The sequence below is a fragment of the Erpetoichthys calabaricus genome, chromosome 17 (assembly GCF_900747795.2).
Source record: "Erpetoichthys calabaricus chromosome 17, fErpCal1.3, whole genome shotgun sequence".
NCBI classification, from domain to species: Eukaryota; Metazoa; Chordata; class Cladistia; order Polypteriformes; family Polypteridae; genus Erpetoichthys; species Erpetoichthys calabaricus.
The window spans coordinates 50,557,011-50,572,649 of NC_041410.2; the positions used below are offsets into that span (position 1 = coordinate 50,557,011).

At 44.6% G+C, this 15,639-nt stretch overlaps 1 protein-coding gene across 1 annotated transcript in view; it reads right to left on the bottom strand.

Moving 5' to 3' along the window:
* LOC114667935 (uncharacterized protein CFAP97D2-like) overlaps window positions 1-15,639 on the bottom strand; it is a 32,366-nt gene that overhangs the window by 2,216 nt on the left and 14,511 nt on the right. Inside the window, exons 3-4 of the mRNA XM_028823467.2 lie at window positions 12,129-12,247; window positions 3,666-3,849 (exon numbers count right to left, since the gene is read on the bottom strand). Of these exons, the coding sequence (XP_028679300.1) occupies window positions 3,666-3,849; window positions 12,129-12,247 (303 nt within the window). The remainder of the gene's footprint in view (window positions 1-3,665; window positions 3,850-12,128; window positions 12,248-15,639) is intronic.

A 15,639-nucleotide genomic window follows, 5' to 3' on the forward strand; every position in this document is an offset into this window, starting at 1 on the left:
ATGTCAAGAGTGTTTTGGAGGTGAAAAGAGTGTCAGGCAGAGTAATGATTATGAAGTTGGAAACTGGAGGTGTGATGATGAATGTTGTTAGTGCATATGCACCGCAAGTTAGGTGTCCAATGGGTAAGAAAGAAGATTTTTGGAGTGAGTTGGATGAAGTGATGAACAGTGTACCCAAGGGACAGAAAGTGGTGATTAGAGCGGATTTCAATGGGCATGTTGGTGAAGGGAACAGAGGAGACGAGGAGGTGATGGGTATGGTGTCAAGGAGAGGAATGAAGAAGGTCAGAGGATAGTGGATTTTGCCAAAAGGATGGACATAGCTGTGGTGAATACGTATGTTAAGAAGAGGGAGGAACATAGGGTTATGTACAAGAGTGGAGGAAGATGCACACAGGTAGATTACATCCTATGCAGAAGAGTTGATCTGAAGGAGACTGAAGACTGCAAAGTGGTGGCAGGGGAAAGTGTAGTTAAGCAGCATAAATAAAAAGCAGGAATAAAATCGATGAGCCACATCATGAAGTTATGGGAAAGAGTAGTGGAAGCTAGGTTAAGAAGTGAGGTGATGATTGGCATGAAACCAACCAGCAGTATGGTTCATGCCAAGAAAGAGCACCACAGATGCAATGTTTGCTCTGAGGATGTTGATGGAGAAGTTTAGAGAAGGCCAGAAGGAGTTGCATTGCGTCTTTGTGAACCTGGAGAAAGCATATGACAGGGTGCCTCGAGAGGAGCTGTGGTATTGTATGAGGAAGTCGGGAGTGGCAGAGAAGTACGTAAGAGTTGTACAGGAAATGCATGAGGAAGTGTGACTGTGGTGAGGTCTGCGGTAGGAGTGACGGATGCATTCAAGGTGGAGGTGGGATTACATCAGGGATTGGCTCTGAGCCCTTTCTTATTTGCAATGGTGATGGACAGGTTGACAGACGAGATTAGACAGGAGTCCAAGTGGACTATGATGCTTGCTGATGACATTGTGTTCTGTAGCGATAGTAGGGAGCAGGTTGAGGAGACCCTGGAGAGGTGGAGATATGCTCTAGAGAGGAGAGGAATGACGGTCAGTAGGAACAAGACAGAATACATGTGTGTAAATGAGAGGGAGGTCAGTGGAATGGTGAGGATGCAGGAAGTAGAGTTGGCGAAGGTGGATGAGTTTAAATACTTGGGATCAACAGTACAGAGTAATGGGGATTGTGGAAGAAAAGTGAAAAAGCGAGTGCAGGCAGGGTGGAGAAGAGTGTCAGGAATGATTTGTGACAGACGGATATCAGCAAGAGTGAAGGGGAAGGTCTACAGGATGGTAGTGAGACCAGCTATGCTATATGGGTTGGAGACGGTGGCACTGACCAGAAAGCAGGAGACAGAGCTGGAGGTGGCAGAGTTAAAGATGCTAAGATTTGCATTGGGTGTGACGAGGATGGATAGGATTAGAAATGAGGACATTAGAGGGTCAGCTCAAGTTGGACGGTTGGGATACAAAGTCAGAGAGGCGAGATTGCGTTGGTTTGGACGTGTGCAGAGGAGAGATGCTGGGTATATTGGGAGAAGGATGTTAAGGATAGAGCTGTCAGGGAAGAGGAAAAGAGAAAGGCCTAAGAGAAGGTTTATGGATGTGGTGAGAGAGGACATGCAGGTGATGGGTGTAACAGAACAAGATGCAGAGGACAGGAAGATATGGAAGAAGATGATCCACTGTGGCAACCCCTAACGGGATCAGCCGAAAGAAGAAGAAACGTTATAATCAAAGGTCAGATACAAATGCCAAATTCTACAGATTAGGCCAAGTTGAAACCCCAGTTTGTGACTGGTTTCCTGGCTGATGACTCTCCGTCAATTATATTTGTTCTATTGCGTTTTTTTACTGTAATAGTGCATTGCAGTTGGATATTTAAAAACAAACTTTGAAATGCAAACTCTTATTGGCAACATATAGGGAGGAAAAAAACAACCTGACAACATCAGAAACAACTTCATTAGCAAACACAGAACTGTGTCTTTGGTGGGTGTCCCACAGCACGTGCAGAATTCGCATTTGCCTTCCTATAAATAGCCTGCTTATGAAATGTTTCTTTTCCTTATATACAGTATGTACAATCATTTCTGCTTATTACTACTACCACTCTGTTCCAGTGCTCGCTTCTGCTTTTATTCTTCCATCCATCCATTTTCCAACCCGCTATATCCTAACTACAGGGTCACGGGGGTCTGCTGGAGCCAATCCCAGCCAACACAGGGTGCAAGGCAGGAAACAATTCCCGCACCGCAGGGCACTCACACACACCAGGGACAATTTAGGATCGCCAGTGCACCTAACCTGTATGGCTTTGGACTGTGGGAGGAAACCCACGCAGACACGGGGAGAACATGCAACCCAGGTCTCCTAACTGCGAGGCAGCAGCACTACCCACTGCACCACCGTTCCACCCCTTTTATTCTTGTGCTACATAAATCCATGAGAAATGCCAAGGAGGTTCCCAAGACTTCTAGATGGGTGGTGCAGCTCCTAGTTAGACGCAGGGTGGGAGATCGGACCAACAGCACATCATCTTTACAAACAGTGTTACTGCGACCTACTGCTGATCCTGCATTGGGGGGTTGTGAAAGGCACTATATGAGAGATACATAAGTGTGAAAGGCATTATATAATAGACAGACAGGCACTGCATGAAAGGCACTATATTAGAAAGATGTGAAAGGCACTATACAGTAGATAAATAAATGGGTTATACTTTGATGCTATCTGGTTTGAATCAAATCAGCTTTTAGCAATGCGTTCAAGAGCCATAGTCCTGTTAAGTTTTATTTTGCCGTTTCTGCGTCTTCTATGCTATGGTTTGAATGTTATTTAATTATCATTATCGTGTTGTTGTTGTTTATGTTATTATTGGACTGTGAAGGTTGTTGCTTTAAGACCAAGCATCACTTGTATGTGAAAATATAAAACTAGATAATGGGACAGTTGTATTGAGTCCATTGTCTAAAAAAAATGCAGCACCCATAATTGGCCACCCAAGTCGAGTGCCTGGCTTGCCTAAATGGTGGCGTCGGCCCTGGCTCCTCGAGTCCGGCAGGGTCCGTGTCATTGTGGCCTGCCCTTTGCAGTCCTTGCCGTTTTGATTTCCGCAGTTCAAAGTCAGTCGGGTTTTCGAGACGAGGCTCTCACTTAGCGTTTAAATCTCTATTGGTGTATTTTGTCAGATGATGCTAATGTCACATGGCATCACCATCACCGGTGTTCATCCCACTGCTTTTTGTGTGTGCGCGTGTTTGTTTTTTTATGTTTTTGTGACTCAACAGAGGGACAGGTAAGTGAATGTTCACATTAGAGAAGTCTGCGCACCTAAAGGAACATTCTGGTATGGCGCTACCAAAGATTTCTTGCCCAAAACGCCACTGCTTCTCTTTAACCTTCATTTGTTTGTGCCTTTGTGGGAAGTACTAGACTTGGCTAGAGGTGTCCATGGCATTCCTAACGTTAAAACAGATAAATCCCATGGGGACTGTTGCGTGAATCAGTGGTGAACAACACAGATTAACGACACCGCGTGCTGAAGCTGGTAGGGTGTAATGTCTGCTCCTGCTGCAAACTTAAATGTCTAAAACCTCTGTGTGAGAAGCGTTTTCAGATTTCCAGTATAAAGTTTGAAGATGATACTGGTCACCTGCTGGAGAGGAACTCCATGTGGGTATCTGGCGATGTCTTGGAGAATCCGCTCCGTGTTCTGCCAGTCCTCCTCCCACAGCTCACGCCGATAGTCGGACTCTCTCTTGTTGATGCGCTCCAGGATTGCTTGGTTCTCGTGACACACATTTAGCAGCTCCATGCGACGTTTCTGCGCGTTCATACTGGTTAAAGAGAGAAGAAAAGTGGAACTATTAATAAAATCACTGAGGACTTACAGCACAAGACATGGAAATCTGAGGCTGCCTGGCATTGCAGTCAAACATCTCCTTAGGGCTGAGGTAGGGTAACCTGATCTTTAGGATGTCAAACTGGGAGGCTTCATGTATGGTGGTAGGGAACAGACCTTCTGAAAAGAGCATCACATGGACCACAGCTGAATTTTAATGTGCCACGCCATCTCCTCCCTGTTGACTTCCTTAAATGTCATACGCTGTGTGTTTCCAGGCCTTCCCCTTTTTCTAAATCTGCCAAGTGGTACCCAGTGCATGCCAGTCACCGGCTGTCTATGCATAGGAGATGTGCAGAAAGGCGACTCCTGCGCCGTGAGCTTATGTTCTGTAACGTCTGCGCCTCAGGATTTCATTGACCATTATGTGGTTGTTTATAACTAACACCAAGAAGTTTTCTGGGGCATCTTTAATGAAATGCATTTTAGTTTAGGGGCAACAGAAGAACGAAATAACCCAGAAAGAACTAGAATACCAGGAGTAAATCCACATGGACACCAGAAAAACCTTCACCACACTGTGAAAGCAAGGGGGCGCCACTGAGCCACAAACACACAACACAGTCCCGGGTTCAAATTAAAGGGGTGTTTATTACAAAACACCTTGTACAGAATGGTAATATAAGCCGTCTGTTCGTCTTTCCTCTCTCCAAAGCTCTTCTAGTCGTTCAAGGCGAGTGTTGTCCATCTCCGCTCTCAGCTCCGATTCCCTGGACAAGGCATTGCAATTCCTTTTATTATGGACCTCGAAGTACTTCCAGTGGGGCTCGTCTGTGTCCGTCTGAAGTCCCGCAGAGCAGAGCTGTCCAGACCCTTCGGCACCCACAGGACCCAACAGGGTTGATCCAAAGAACTAGAAGCTCCGTGGGTATTGTGGCCCAGAGATGCTGCCATCGGGCATATGGGGGGAGAATACAACCTGAACTGCTCTCCCAATCCTTCCATGTTATTGGCGTCCCTGCCAGGTCCTCACGCGTCATCCCTCACAACACTGACAGTAACAGAATGGAGAATTGAACCATGCAGGAACAACCACCGCCATGCTCCATGCACTTCACAGTTCCCAAAAATTTAAAAAAGAGCTCTGACCACATAATCTTTGCTATATATTTAAAAAAAGTACCTATGACTGTTCTCTTAGTACAAATAATTAATGCAAGAGCTCCTTTCAGTGTTGCAGGTACTTGTCTTGTCTGCGTTGTCTGCTGGTGCTGCTGGATTACGACAAACGTGTTCTCGGAGTTTTCAGGCCAAGAAGTTTCAAGGTAAGGTAACTGTATATACAGTGTAGTAAGTTTAGGAATATACATGAAAGTGTTATAAGAGGGGCTCGAAAGTATGCATAATTTACCACCAATGATGTTAAAAATATAAACAAAGTGAATAGAACATCCAGGATAAAAGATTATGTACAATTATGCAATAATACTGGTTAAAAACAAATATTAATAATCATAGCAATAGATCTGGAATAGCATCTGATTTATGTTACAAGTATTGTAATTCATTTAAAGGGATCAGACACCAAAGGGTGAGGCACATACTGTATATCAACATACTGTAGTTAGAAATGTTATGAGTGCCGAAGAATAGTAAAGTCCACCATGATGCTATATACTGTAGATTTATAACGTAATCTGAGGCTATGGAACCCACTGCATGGGCCCAGTGGTATTCAGTTGAAACACTGACTATGTAAGTAATGAAAGACATAACAGAAGATCTCCCCCTTACACCACCAATGGGATGCAGTGATCACTATTTAGTAACGCCATGTTAAATGTAACTGTTCATCCAATTGTACTGTAACTTATCATTGTTAATATTTATTTACGCTGGTATATTAGATGAATGGGCACTACACCCCACATTTCCACAAAGTGTTTAAGGAATTGTTTTCACTGTAAGGGGGGATCAAGTACCTATGGTTTGTGGACAAGACCCTCAGGGATTGTTTTTGTCACAGACACAGTGACAAAGGGTGGTCTGTAATAAGTTTATATGTTTAATATGTCACTGTGCTCTGTACAAATATTTTAAATCTGCTTTTCTTTTCTTTCTACATGCACAGCTGAGCCAGATTTAGTACAAAGGGGCTCAGCATTTAGAACTGCTAGGCCAAGCATAGGACAAGATAAACAGACAAATGGGCAACGGGCACTATTTCTGTGTGTCAGAGTCAGCATGCCTCTCTTTGCCTTGTTTGGAATGGCATGATTTACCTAAGTAAGGGCCTGCACATGGAGTAAGAGTATAAAGCCTTGGAACATTGCCCGGCACACCTTTGACGCCAAGGGACGAATGGGAGATATTGTCATCCAATCCTGAAAATCCTTCCAGTGTAGCGACGATAATGGCAGACTGTATACATCGAGCTCCCACCTCGGTAAAAGAATCTTACTATGGCTTCCTCATCTGTTATGCCACGTAAATTGTCATTAAAGAAAGCTAAGTTATTTTCTCTTATGTGATTTCTTACTGCTGTATCACTATGGGAGGGGTATCACCTTTTAATACTATATCTATACTAGCCAACATGCTACGCCGCATAATCACGCAGCTTTTTAATGATTTTTAAGCACAGGGAAAAAAATGAACATTTGAAAAATGCGTAATTTAATAAACCACCAAGAAAAGTAACATTGCAACAATGCACGCTACGAACCAACATACAATCATCGTTCAGTACGCACTGCCTGCCCGCCCCCAACGCTTTTGTCTCTGCTGCAGTCCACATGCACCTCTGAGCCACGTTGTCCTTTCATTGTTCTTTGCGGTTCTGCCTGCTTTTCTATATAAAATCCACCAAGTCACCCGACCATGGTAGTAGCGAGGGGGGGGGGGGGGGGGGGGGAGTGTACAAAGGGCAGGGACGTAATCAGTGCGAGCGTATGACCCGCACTTACTGGGAATTCCTTGTTCGTGGGGAACAATTGCAAGCCCCGGTCCCCATCACGAATGGGGTTCAACAGCTTATCCACGCCTGTTGGCGCCGGGTAGACACACGTTGATCCATTCAGTGTAGCGCGCGTACAGTACCGGACATCCAAGGGCATCACAGACCTGTTATTGCTCAATCTTACGTGGATGAAAGCCACTTGTCCCTCTAAGAAGTTGGACACTGACCGGTTGGCAATCGCGTAACTATTTAGCAGTAGGGAGTCTCATTCGTTTTCGGAATTAACCAGACAAATCGCTCCACCAACTAAGAACGGCCATGCACCACCACCCAGAGAATCGAGAAAGAGCTATCAATCTGTCAATCCTCTCCGTGTCCAGGCCGGGTGAGGTTTCCTGTGTTGAGTCAAATTAAGCAAAATTTGTGTGTGGTGAGTTGTTGCGGGCGGCACGGTGGCGCAGTGGGTAGCGCTGCTGCCTCGCAGTTGGGAGACCTGGGGACCTGGGTTCGTTTCCCGGATCCTCCCAGCGTGGAGTTTGCATGTTCTCCCCGTGTCTGCGTGGGTTTCCTCCGGGCGCTCCGGTTTCCTCCCACAGTCCAAAGACATGCAGGTTAGGTGGATTGGCGATTCTAAATTGGCCCTAGTGTGTGCTTAGTGTGTGGGTGGGTGTGTTTGTGTGTGTCCTGCGGTGGGTTGGCACCCTGCCCGGGATTGGTTCCTGCCTTGTGCCCTGTGTTGGCTGGGATTGGCTCCAGCAGACCCCCGTGACCCTGTGTTTGGATTCAGCGGGTTGGAAAATGGATGGATGGATGAGTTGTTGCGTCCGGGCACATGAGCAGGCACTGTGAGTGCCTTGAGAGCGTGGGTGGATGCGTGCTCGAGTTGGTGGGCGTGAGTTGGTGGGCTGGGCTTTGTGAGTTGACTGACATGGCTATTTTTTGCGTATCCCATGGTTGTCTTCCGGCAGTATGAATGCCTCGAGAGACAGGGTGTCCTTGTTTGGCGAGTTGTTGCAGTTTGTGAGTTAAAAGCTGCGATGGTTTTACACGCTGGTAACAGTCAGGCTAGGCAGGCGTTCTCGTCCTATGGTCTTAGAGTTGGTGGGCGTGGCTCTGTGACTTGTCGGCGTATCCCATCGTCTTAGCGTTGGTGGACGGGTCTCTGTGAGTTGGCAGGCGTGGCTATATCCGTGCGTATCCCATGTTTGTCTTGCCTGTTCTGTTGGCTTAGTGAATTATATATATAGATTTTGTAGACAAAACGTTTTCCGTGTTCCTGCAGGACCACCTAAGAAGAAGCATGTTTGTCGCGGAATCGAATCGCTGTATGCAGCGTGTAAAACAGTTTGCGATGGAGGACGCGGCCGTGCGTCGTAACCAAAAGGAATAATGAAAAGTCAACATGGCTCTGAGGTGCATGTGGACCGTAGCAGAGACGAACCTGACTGACGTGGTGATTGGTGAGTTGTTGCGTCCGAGTATGCAGCATAATTATGTATTGATGAGTGAACACTTTCTGAAAGACATAGTTGTCCAAATGGGGTGGGTTTGAGGATACGACTGTAGGTGAATGAAAAGATGGAACTCTGGAGAGGGCAACATACAATTGTCCGTGACTGACAATTGGAGGACCGCCGTCGCACGCTCATTCAGTGATTAACATCTGCGACAAACATGATTTCTCTAAGATGGTCCACCCTCGCACTCGAAGCATACACACTGCCTGGTCATGTGCCCGCTCGTAAGAGCAACTGACAGAGACCCGCCCACCAACTGTAAGACCATGGTCATGTGCCCGCTCGTAAGAGCAACTGACAGAGACCCGCCCACCAACTGTAAGACCATGGGATACCCCTCACAAACTGTTTTACACGCTGCATACAGCGATTCACATCCGCGACAAACATGCTTCTTCTTAGATGGTCGTGCCGCGTCCACCCTTGTTCTTGAAGCATACACACCACCTGATCATGTGCTCGCTCGCAACAGCAACTGACGGAGATCCGCCCACCAACTCTAAGACCATGGCGTGTAAAATAGTTTGTGATGGTGGACGCGGTCGTGCGTCATAACCGAAAAGAATAATGAAAAGTCAACGTGGCTCAGAGGTGCATGTGGAGTGTAGCAGAGACGAATGCAAATGACGCCCTGTTTTGTGAGTTGCTGCGTCCGAGTTGGTGGGCGTGGCTCTGCAAGTTGTCGTCGTATCCAATGGTCTTAGAGTTGGTGGGCGTGGCTCCGTCCTGTGTGCTTCATGGGTGTCTTGCTTGCGCTGGCGGCGGCTTAGTGAATTATATATACAGCTGCTGGTCATAAAATTAGAATATCATGACAAAGTTGATTTATTTCAGTAATTCCATTCAAAAAGTGAAACTTGTATATTAGATTCATTCATTACACACAGACTGATGTATTTCAAATGTTTATTTCTTGTAATGTTGATGATTATAACTGACAACTAATGAAAGTCCCAAATTCAGTATCTCGGAAAATTAGAATATCAATTAAGACCAATGCAAAAAAAGGATTTTTAGAAATGTTGGCCAACTGAAAGGTATGAACATGAAAAGTATGAGCATGTACAGCACTCAATATTTAGTTGGGGCCCCTTTGGCCTGGATTACTGCAGCAATGCGGCGTGGCATGGAGTCGGATCAGTCTGTGGCACTGCTCAGGTGTTATGAGAGCCCATGTTGCTCTGATAGTGGCCTTCAGCTCTTCTGAATTGTTGGGTCTGGCATATTGCATCTTCCTCTACACAATACCCCATAGGTCAGGCGAGTTTGCTGGCCAATCAAGAACAGGGATACCATGGTCCTTAAACCAGGTACTGGTAGCTTTGGCACTGTGTGCAGGTGCCAGGTCCTGTTGGAAAATGAAATCTGCATCTCCATAAAGTTCGTCAGCAGCAGGAAGCATGAAGTGCTGTAAAACTTCCTGGTAGACGGCTGTGTTGACCTTGGACCTCAGAAAACACAATGGACCAACACCAGCAGATGACATGGCACCCCAAACCATCACTGACTGTGGAAACTTTACACTGGACCTCACGCAACGTGGATTCTGTGCGTGGATTCTGTGCCTCTCCTCTCTTCCTCCAGACTCTGGGACCTTGATTTCCAAAGGAAATGCAAAATTTACTTTCATCAGAGAACATAACTTTGGACCACTCAGCAGCAGTCCAAAGGCGAGACGCTTCTGACGCTGTCTCTTGTTCAAGAGTGGCTTGACACAAGGAATGCGACAGCTGAAACCCATGTCTTGCATACGTCTGTGCGTGGTGGTTCTTGAAGCACTGACTCCAGCTGCAGTCCACTCTTTGTGAATCTCCCCCACATTTTTGAATGGGTTTTGTTTCACAATCCTCTCCAGGGTGCGGTTATCCCTATTGCTTGTACACTTTTTTCTACCACATCTTGTCCTTCCCTTCGCCTCTCTATTAATGTGCTTGGACACAGAGCTCTGTGAACAGCCAGCCTCTTTAGCAATGACCTTTTGTGTCTTGCCCTCCTTGTGCAAGGTGTCAATGGTCGTCTTTTGGACAACTGTCACGTCAGCAGTCTTCCCCATGATTGTGTAGCCTACAGAACTAGACTGAGAGACCATTTAAAGGCTTTTGCAGGTGTTTTGAGTTAATTAGCTGATTAGAGTGTGGCACCAGGTGTCTTCAATATTGAACCTTTTCACAATATTCTAATTTTCCGAGATATTGAATTTGGAACTTTCATTAGTTGTCAGTTAGAATCAACATTAAAAGAAATAAACATTTGAAATACATCAGTCTGTGTGTAATGAATGAATCTAATATACAAGTTTCACTTTTTGAATGGAATTACTGAAATAAATCAACTTTGTCATGATATTCTAATTTTATGACCAGCACCTGTATAGATAATTTCAAGTTACTTAAGATGCCGCAATTAAAAAAGAACTTATTCCAACCAGAGAGCTAGCGCCCCCTAAAGGAAAACAGTAATTCTACTTACTAATCACAACGAGGTGTGTGATTGCTGTGAGAGCTTCACTGTGCCCCATACACGTGACAATCGTGACCATAAAAACCAGCGCCCCCAAAACACACATACTGTCCTGTTAATATGAGGTCTGACAATTAAGTTTGTGTACTTGCCACCATGCGCTTCCATTGGCAGCACCATACAAACAGCTCAGTAAGGCTTCATAACCTTGGTATATCAGTGTCTCACAGCTGTGTTTGTGTTGACGTGTGGTGGGGTCTTGCTGAGGGGCTTTCAGTATTGTTGCATGTTCTTGTGTGCCGTTGTGAGAATGTTGGAGCTTTCATTAGAGCAGGGGTGGGCAAAGTCATTCCTGGAGGGCCGCAGTGGCTGCAGGTTTTTGTTCCAACCCAATTGCTTAATAAGAAGCACTTATTGCTCTAGAAACACTTCTGCTTCATTTTAGTTATCTCCCTCGTTAAGATTATGAACCCTTATTGCTTATTTAAGTCTTAAACAGCTGCATTCTTGGTTTTTAATTACTCCTTATTAGCAATAAGATGCAAATGACAAAAGAAACCAGCAGTTATCCATTTTGCTTGTTACCCTTTACACCTGTGTGTATTTATCGTGCACTATTTGGTTTAATTAAATACTTGGAAGGAAAGAGAAGAGATAAAAGAGAACGATTGAGAATTACCCATCCGTTTTACACGTCAAAGTATTTGGATGATATCCTTAGAATGGAAAAAAATCTAGGATACGAGAATGACTTGACATAGCAGAGTTAAAGCACTAACAAGCCATGAAATGTAATTATTGGCAAGGATTGTTTTCTAATTAAGCAACTGGGTTGGAACAAAAACCCGCGGCCACTGTGGCCCTCCAGGAATGACTTTGCCCACCCCTGCATTAGAGCAATGAACAAACACCAGCTCACACGGCACTGGCAGGGAGGAAGCTTTTAGCCAGTAAACAAATAACTCTATTGGAAGACCCTCCCTACTCACCTACTTATCTGGCCCCCAATGACTTTTTTCTTTATTCAAAGATAAAGGAAATATTGAAAGGAAGACATTCTGATGACATTCAGGACATCAAATGTAATAAGACGACAGCTCTGATGGCCATTGCAGAAAAAGAGTTCCAAAATAGCTTTGAAGGGTGGACTAGGCGCTGGCGTCAGTGCCTGGCCTCCCATGGGGGATACTTTGAAGGTAACCGTAGTGCTATCCAGCAGTGAGGTATGTAGCACTATTTCTAGGATGAGTTCACGAACTTCACTGTCAAACCTCGTAGAGTTGGAAAACGTATCACACAATGAACATAACGTACAGACAGTTCATGAGCTGCACTTACCTTCTCGCAGGAGGATCATTCCAGTTATCAACTTGACCTTTTGATCTCAGAATGTCTGCTAATTTTAATGCCAGCTTCTTATTGTCTGTCGAGATCGTGCTCAGGCGATCCTCTTCCATCTGCAATATTTATGCAAAGTCAAAATGGGTTTGTTTTTAAGAAATGTATTTCTTACTTTTAGTGTCTTGACGCCTTTAATCACAAACAGGCAAGGCCGCTAAATCACAACATTCTTATACTACGTATGCGGACAAATTTGTTGGCACCCCACCATGAAAAAGAAGAACCCACAATTGTCTCAGAAATAACTTGAAGCTGACAAAAGTATTTGGCACCCATCCTGGTTTATTCCATACTTTGCTTTAGAGTTTTGATTCAACAGTATGTTACAAAAATGATGGGACCCATAACCAAATATTTTTTTGTTCAACCGTTATTTTGCAATCACTGCATACAAGCGATTCCTGGAGTTCTTCATGAGACTTGCGCAACTGTCCACAAGTCGTTTGGCCCACTCGTCCTGAGCAAACTGCTCCAGCAGTGTCAGGTTTGAAGGGGATCTTCTCCACATGGCGTGTTTCAGTTCTTTCCATAAATGCTCAAGGGGATTCAAATCAGAGCTCATAGAAGGCCACTTCAGCACAGTCCAATGTTTTGTTCGTCACCATTCTTGGGTGCCTTTAGCTGTGTGTTTTGGCTCATTGACCTGTTGGAGGACCCATGACTTGTGACTGAGACAGAACTTTCTGACACTTGGCAGTGTGTTTCACTCCAGAATGTCTTGATAGTCATGAGAATTCATTGTTCCCTATACTGACTCAGCAAAGCAGCCGCAAAACATAACTGAGCTGCCTCCATGGTTCACAGTATTTACAGTATGTGTTCTTTTCTTTGAAGGCTTCATTTTTTTCGTCTGTGAGCATACAGCTGATGTGACTTGACAAAAAGCTCCATTTTTGTCTCATCTATCCAAAGGACATTCTACCAGAAGCATTGTGGCTTGTCAGTATGTATTTTGGCAAATTTCAGTCTAGCTTTTTAATGTTTTTCCGTTAACAATGGAGCAGGTACGCCCCCTTGTGGCCACAATATAAGTGGCAGAGAGCTGGCCGAACCTTGGCTATCAAATGAAAACGCCATCAACTGACACTTGGACATAAATCCAGCATATGCAAACTTAAGAAGAACATGTTCATAATAAATAAACTGTACACCCAATACCCCCCCCCCCATCACACTGACTTAGTCACCACCTCCTCCACATAATGTTTTGCTATATATTGCCTTTGATTCTTGTAAGTCTAAGCATTATCCTCTGATGAAGACTCCTGGCAGGGGTTGAAAGCTCAGGAATAAAAACTACTTTATGATACGTGATTCAATTTTTCTCCCTTTGTGGATCTCCAGCTGCAAATATATATATAATATAAAATAATCCTGGGATGAGACAAGACTTTTTGAAGAGACATTTTGGAAGCCTTTCCCACAAGACAGAGATTTTTGGCATGAGATTCTTTCAAGTCACATCTTACTTACAACCATTTCCAAAGAAGAACACGGTCATCTCACCTCTCAGTCATGTGAATGCTTTTGTCAGACACACTTCCTGCGTTCTCAGCTCTTAGTCGTGTGAATGCGAAATGAGTACACTGGCAATCATAGCAGCGAGAAATGATGAAGTCAAACTAATTAATGTGAAAACTGTCGATCGGTTACACAAATTACTTAAGTTTGTATCAGTAGAATTTGCTGAAACAGTTGGTGGTGATGGTGTGGAAGATGAAAACATCGATTTACAATATCCCATAGAATATCTACAAGCGTTAACACCGTCCGGTATTCCACCGGCTGAATTACTGTTGAAAGAAGGATGTATCGTAATGTTATTGAGATAATGTAGTAAATCTTCTGCGAATAACATTAGACACCAAAGGAGATCTTGATATGCCTTTCGTATTAAAACGTTTACAGTTTACCGATAGAATAGTTTTTGCTATGACAATTATCAAATCACAGGGACAAACATTTGAAACAGTTGGTTTATTTATTAGAGAGAAAGAAACGATATTCACTCATGGGCAGTTATACGTTGCGTTGTCACGATGTAAATCCAAACATGGAATCAAAATTCAATGCAATATTAATTCCAAGTTAATTCCAAACATTGTTTTTTCTGAAGTTTTAAAGTAAAAGTGTAAATAATGCATAAGTAACAATTCTCATGAAAATAACAATCTTGTATTTCCGGTTAACCAAACCCGGGGGTTGGCGAGCAGGGGGCGGAGCCCCCTAGTATGTATATATGTAAACTTACAAAGAAAAATGAAGCTTTGAATAGTACAGTCTTAAATCAACTACTGTATAAATGGTTTTACAAGAGGCCCATGTTCTCACAGTGAGCAGTCCATCCATACACTGACTAAAAGCAGAAAAGCTCCAGGCAGGGGGCTACATCAACCTTTTAATTAATTTGGAAGACGTTCACAAGTTGGGGGTGGCACAGTGGTAGTGCTGCTGACTCACAGTAAGGAGGCCAGAGTTCATAATCTGGGTCCTCCTTGCATGGGGTTTGCATGTTCCCCTCGTGTCTGTGTGGGTTTCCTCCCACTGTCCAAAGATATGCAGGTTAGGTGAATTGGCAGTACTAAATTGGCCCTGGTGTGTGTTTGGTGTGTGCATTTGTGTTCACTCTGTGATGGACTGGCACCCTGCCCAAGGTTTGTTTCTGCCTTGTGCCCTAGGCTCATGACTCTGATCAGCCACTGATTGGTGATCTGAATAATGTTGACTGTCTCATTACAATGGCACCTGCCAAGGGGCGGGATATGTTTAGGCAGCAAGTGAGCAGTCAGTTTTTGAAGGTGATGTGTTAGAATCAAGAAAAATGGGCAAGCTTGAGGAGATAAATGACTTTAACAAGAGCCAAATTGTGATGGCTAGACCACTGGACCAGAGCATCTCCAAAATGGCAGGTCTTGTTGGGTATTGTGTGCAGTACCTGCCAAAAGTCATCCGAGGCAGGACAGTTGGTGAACTGGTGAGCAAAGGCTAGCCCGTCTAGCACGATCCCACAGTAGAGCAACTGTAGCATAAATTGCTGAAAAACGTAATGTTGGCCATGAGAGGAAGATTTCAGAAGACACAGTGTAGTGCAGCTTACCGTGTATGTAGCCGCAGACTGGTCCGAGTGCTCATGCAGACCCCTGACCACCAGCAGAAGAGTCTACAGTAGGGACACATGCTTCAGAACTGGACCATGGAGCAATGGAAGAAGATGGCCTGGTCTAATAAATCACGGCTGAGTGTGTGTGCATTATTTACCTGGGAAGAACAGATGGTAGCAAGGGGCACTATAGGAAGAAAGCGAGCCAGCAGAAGCAGTGTGATGCTCTGGGCAATGTTCTGTTGGGAAACCTTGGGTCCTGGCATTCACGTTGATGTTACTTTCACACGTACCACCTACCTAAAGATTGTTGTAGACCACGTACACCACTCCATATCAACGGTATTC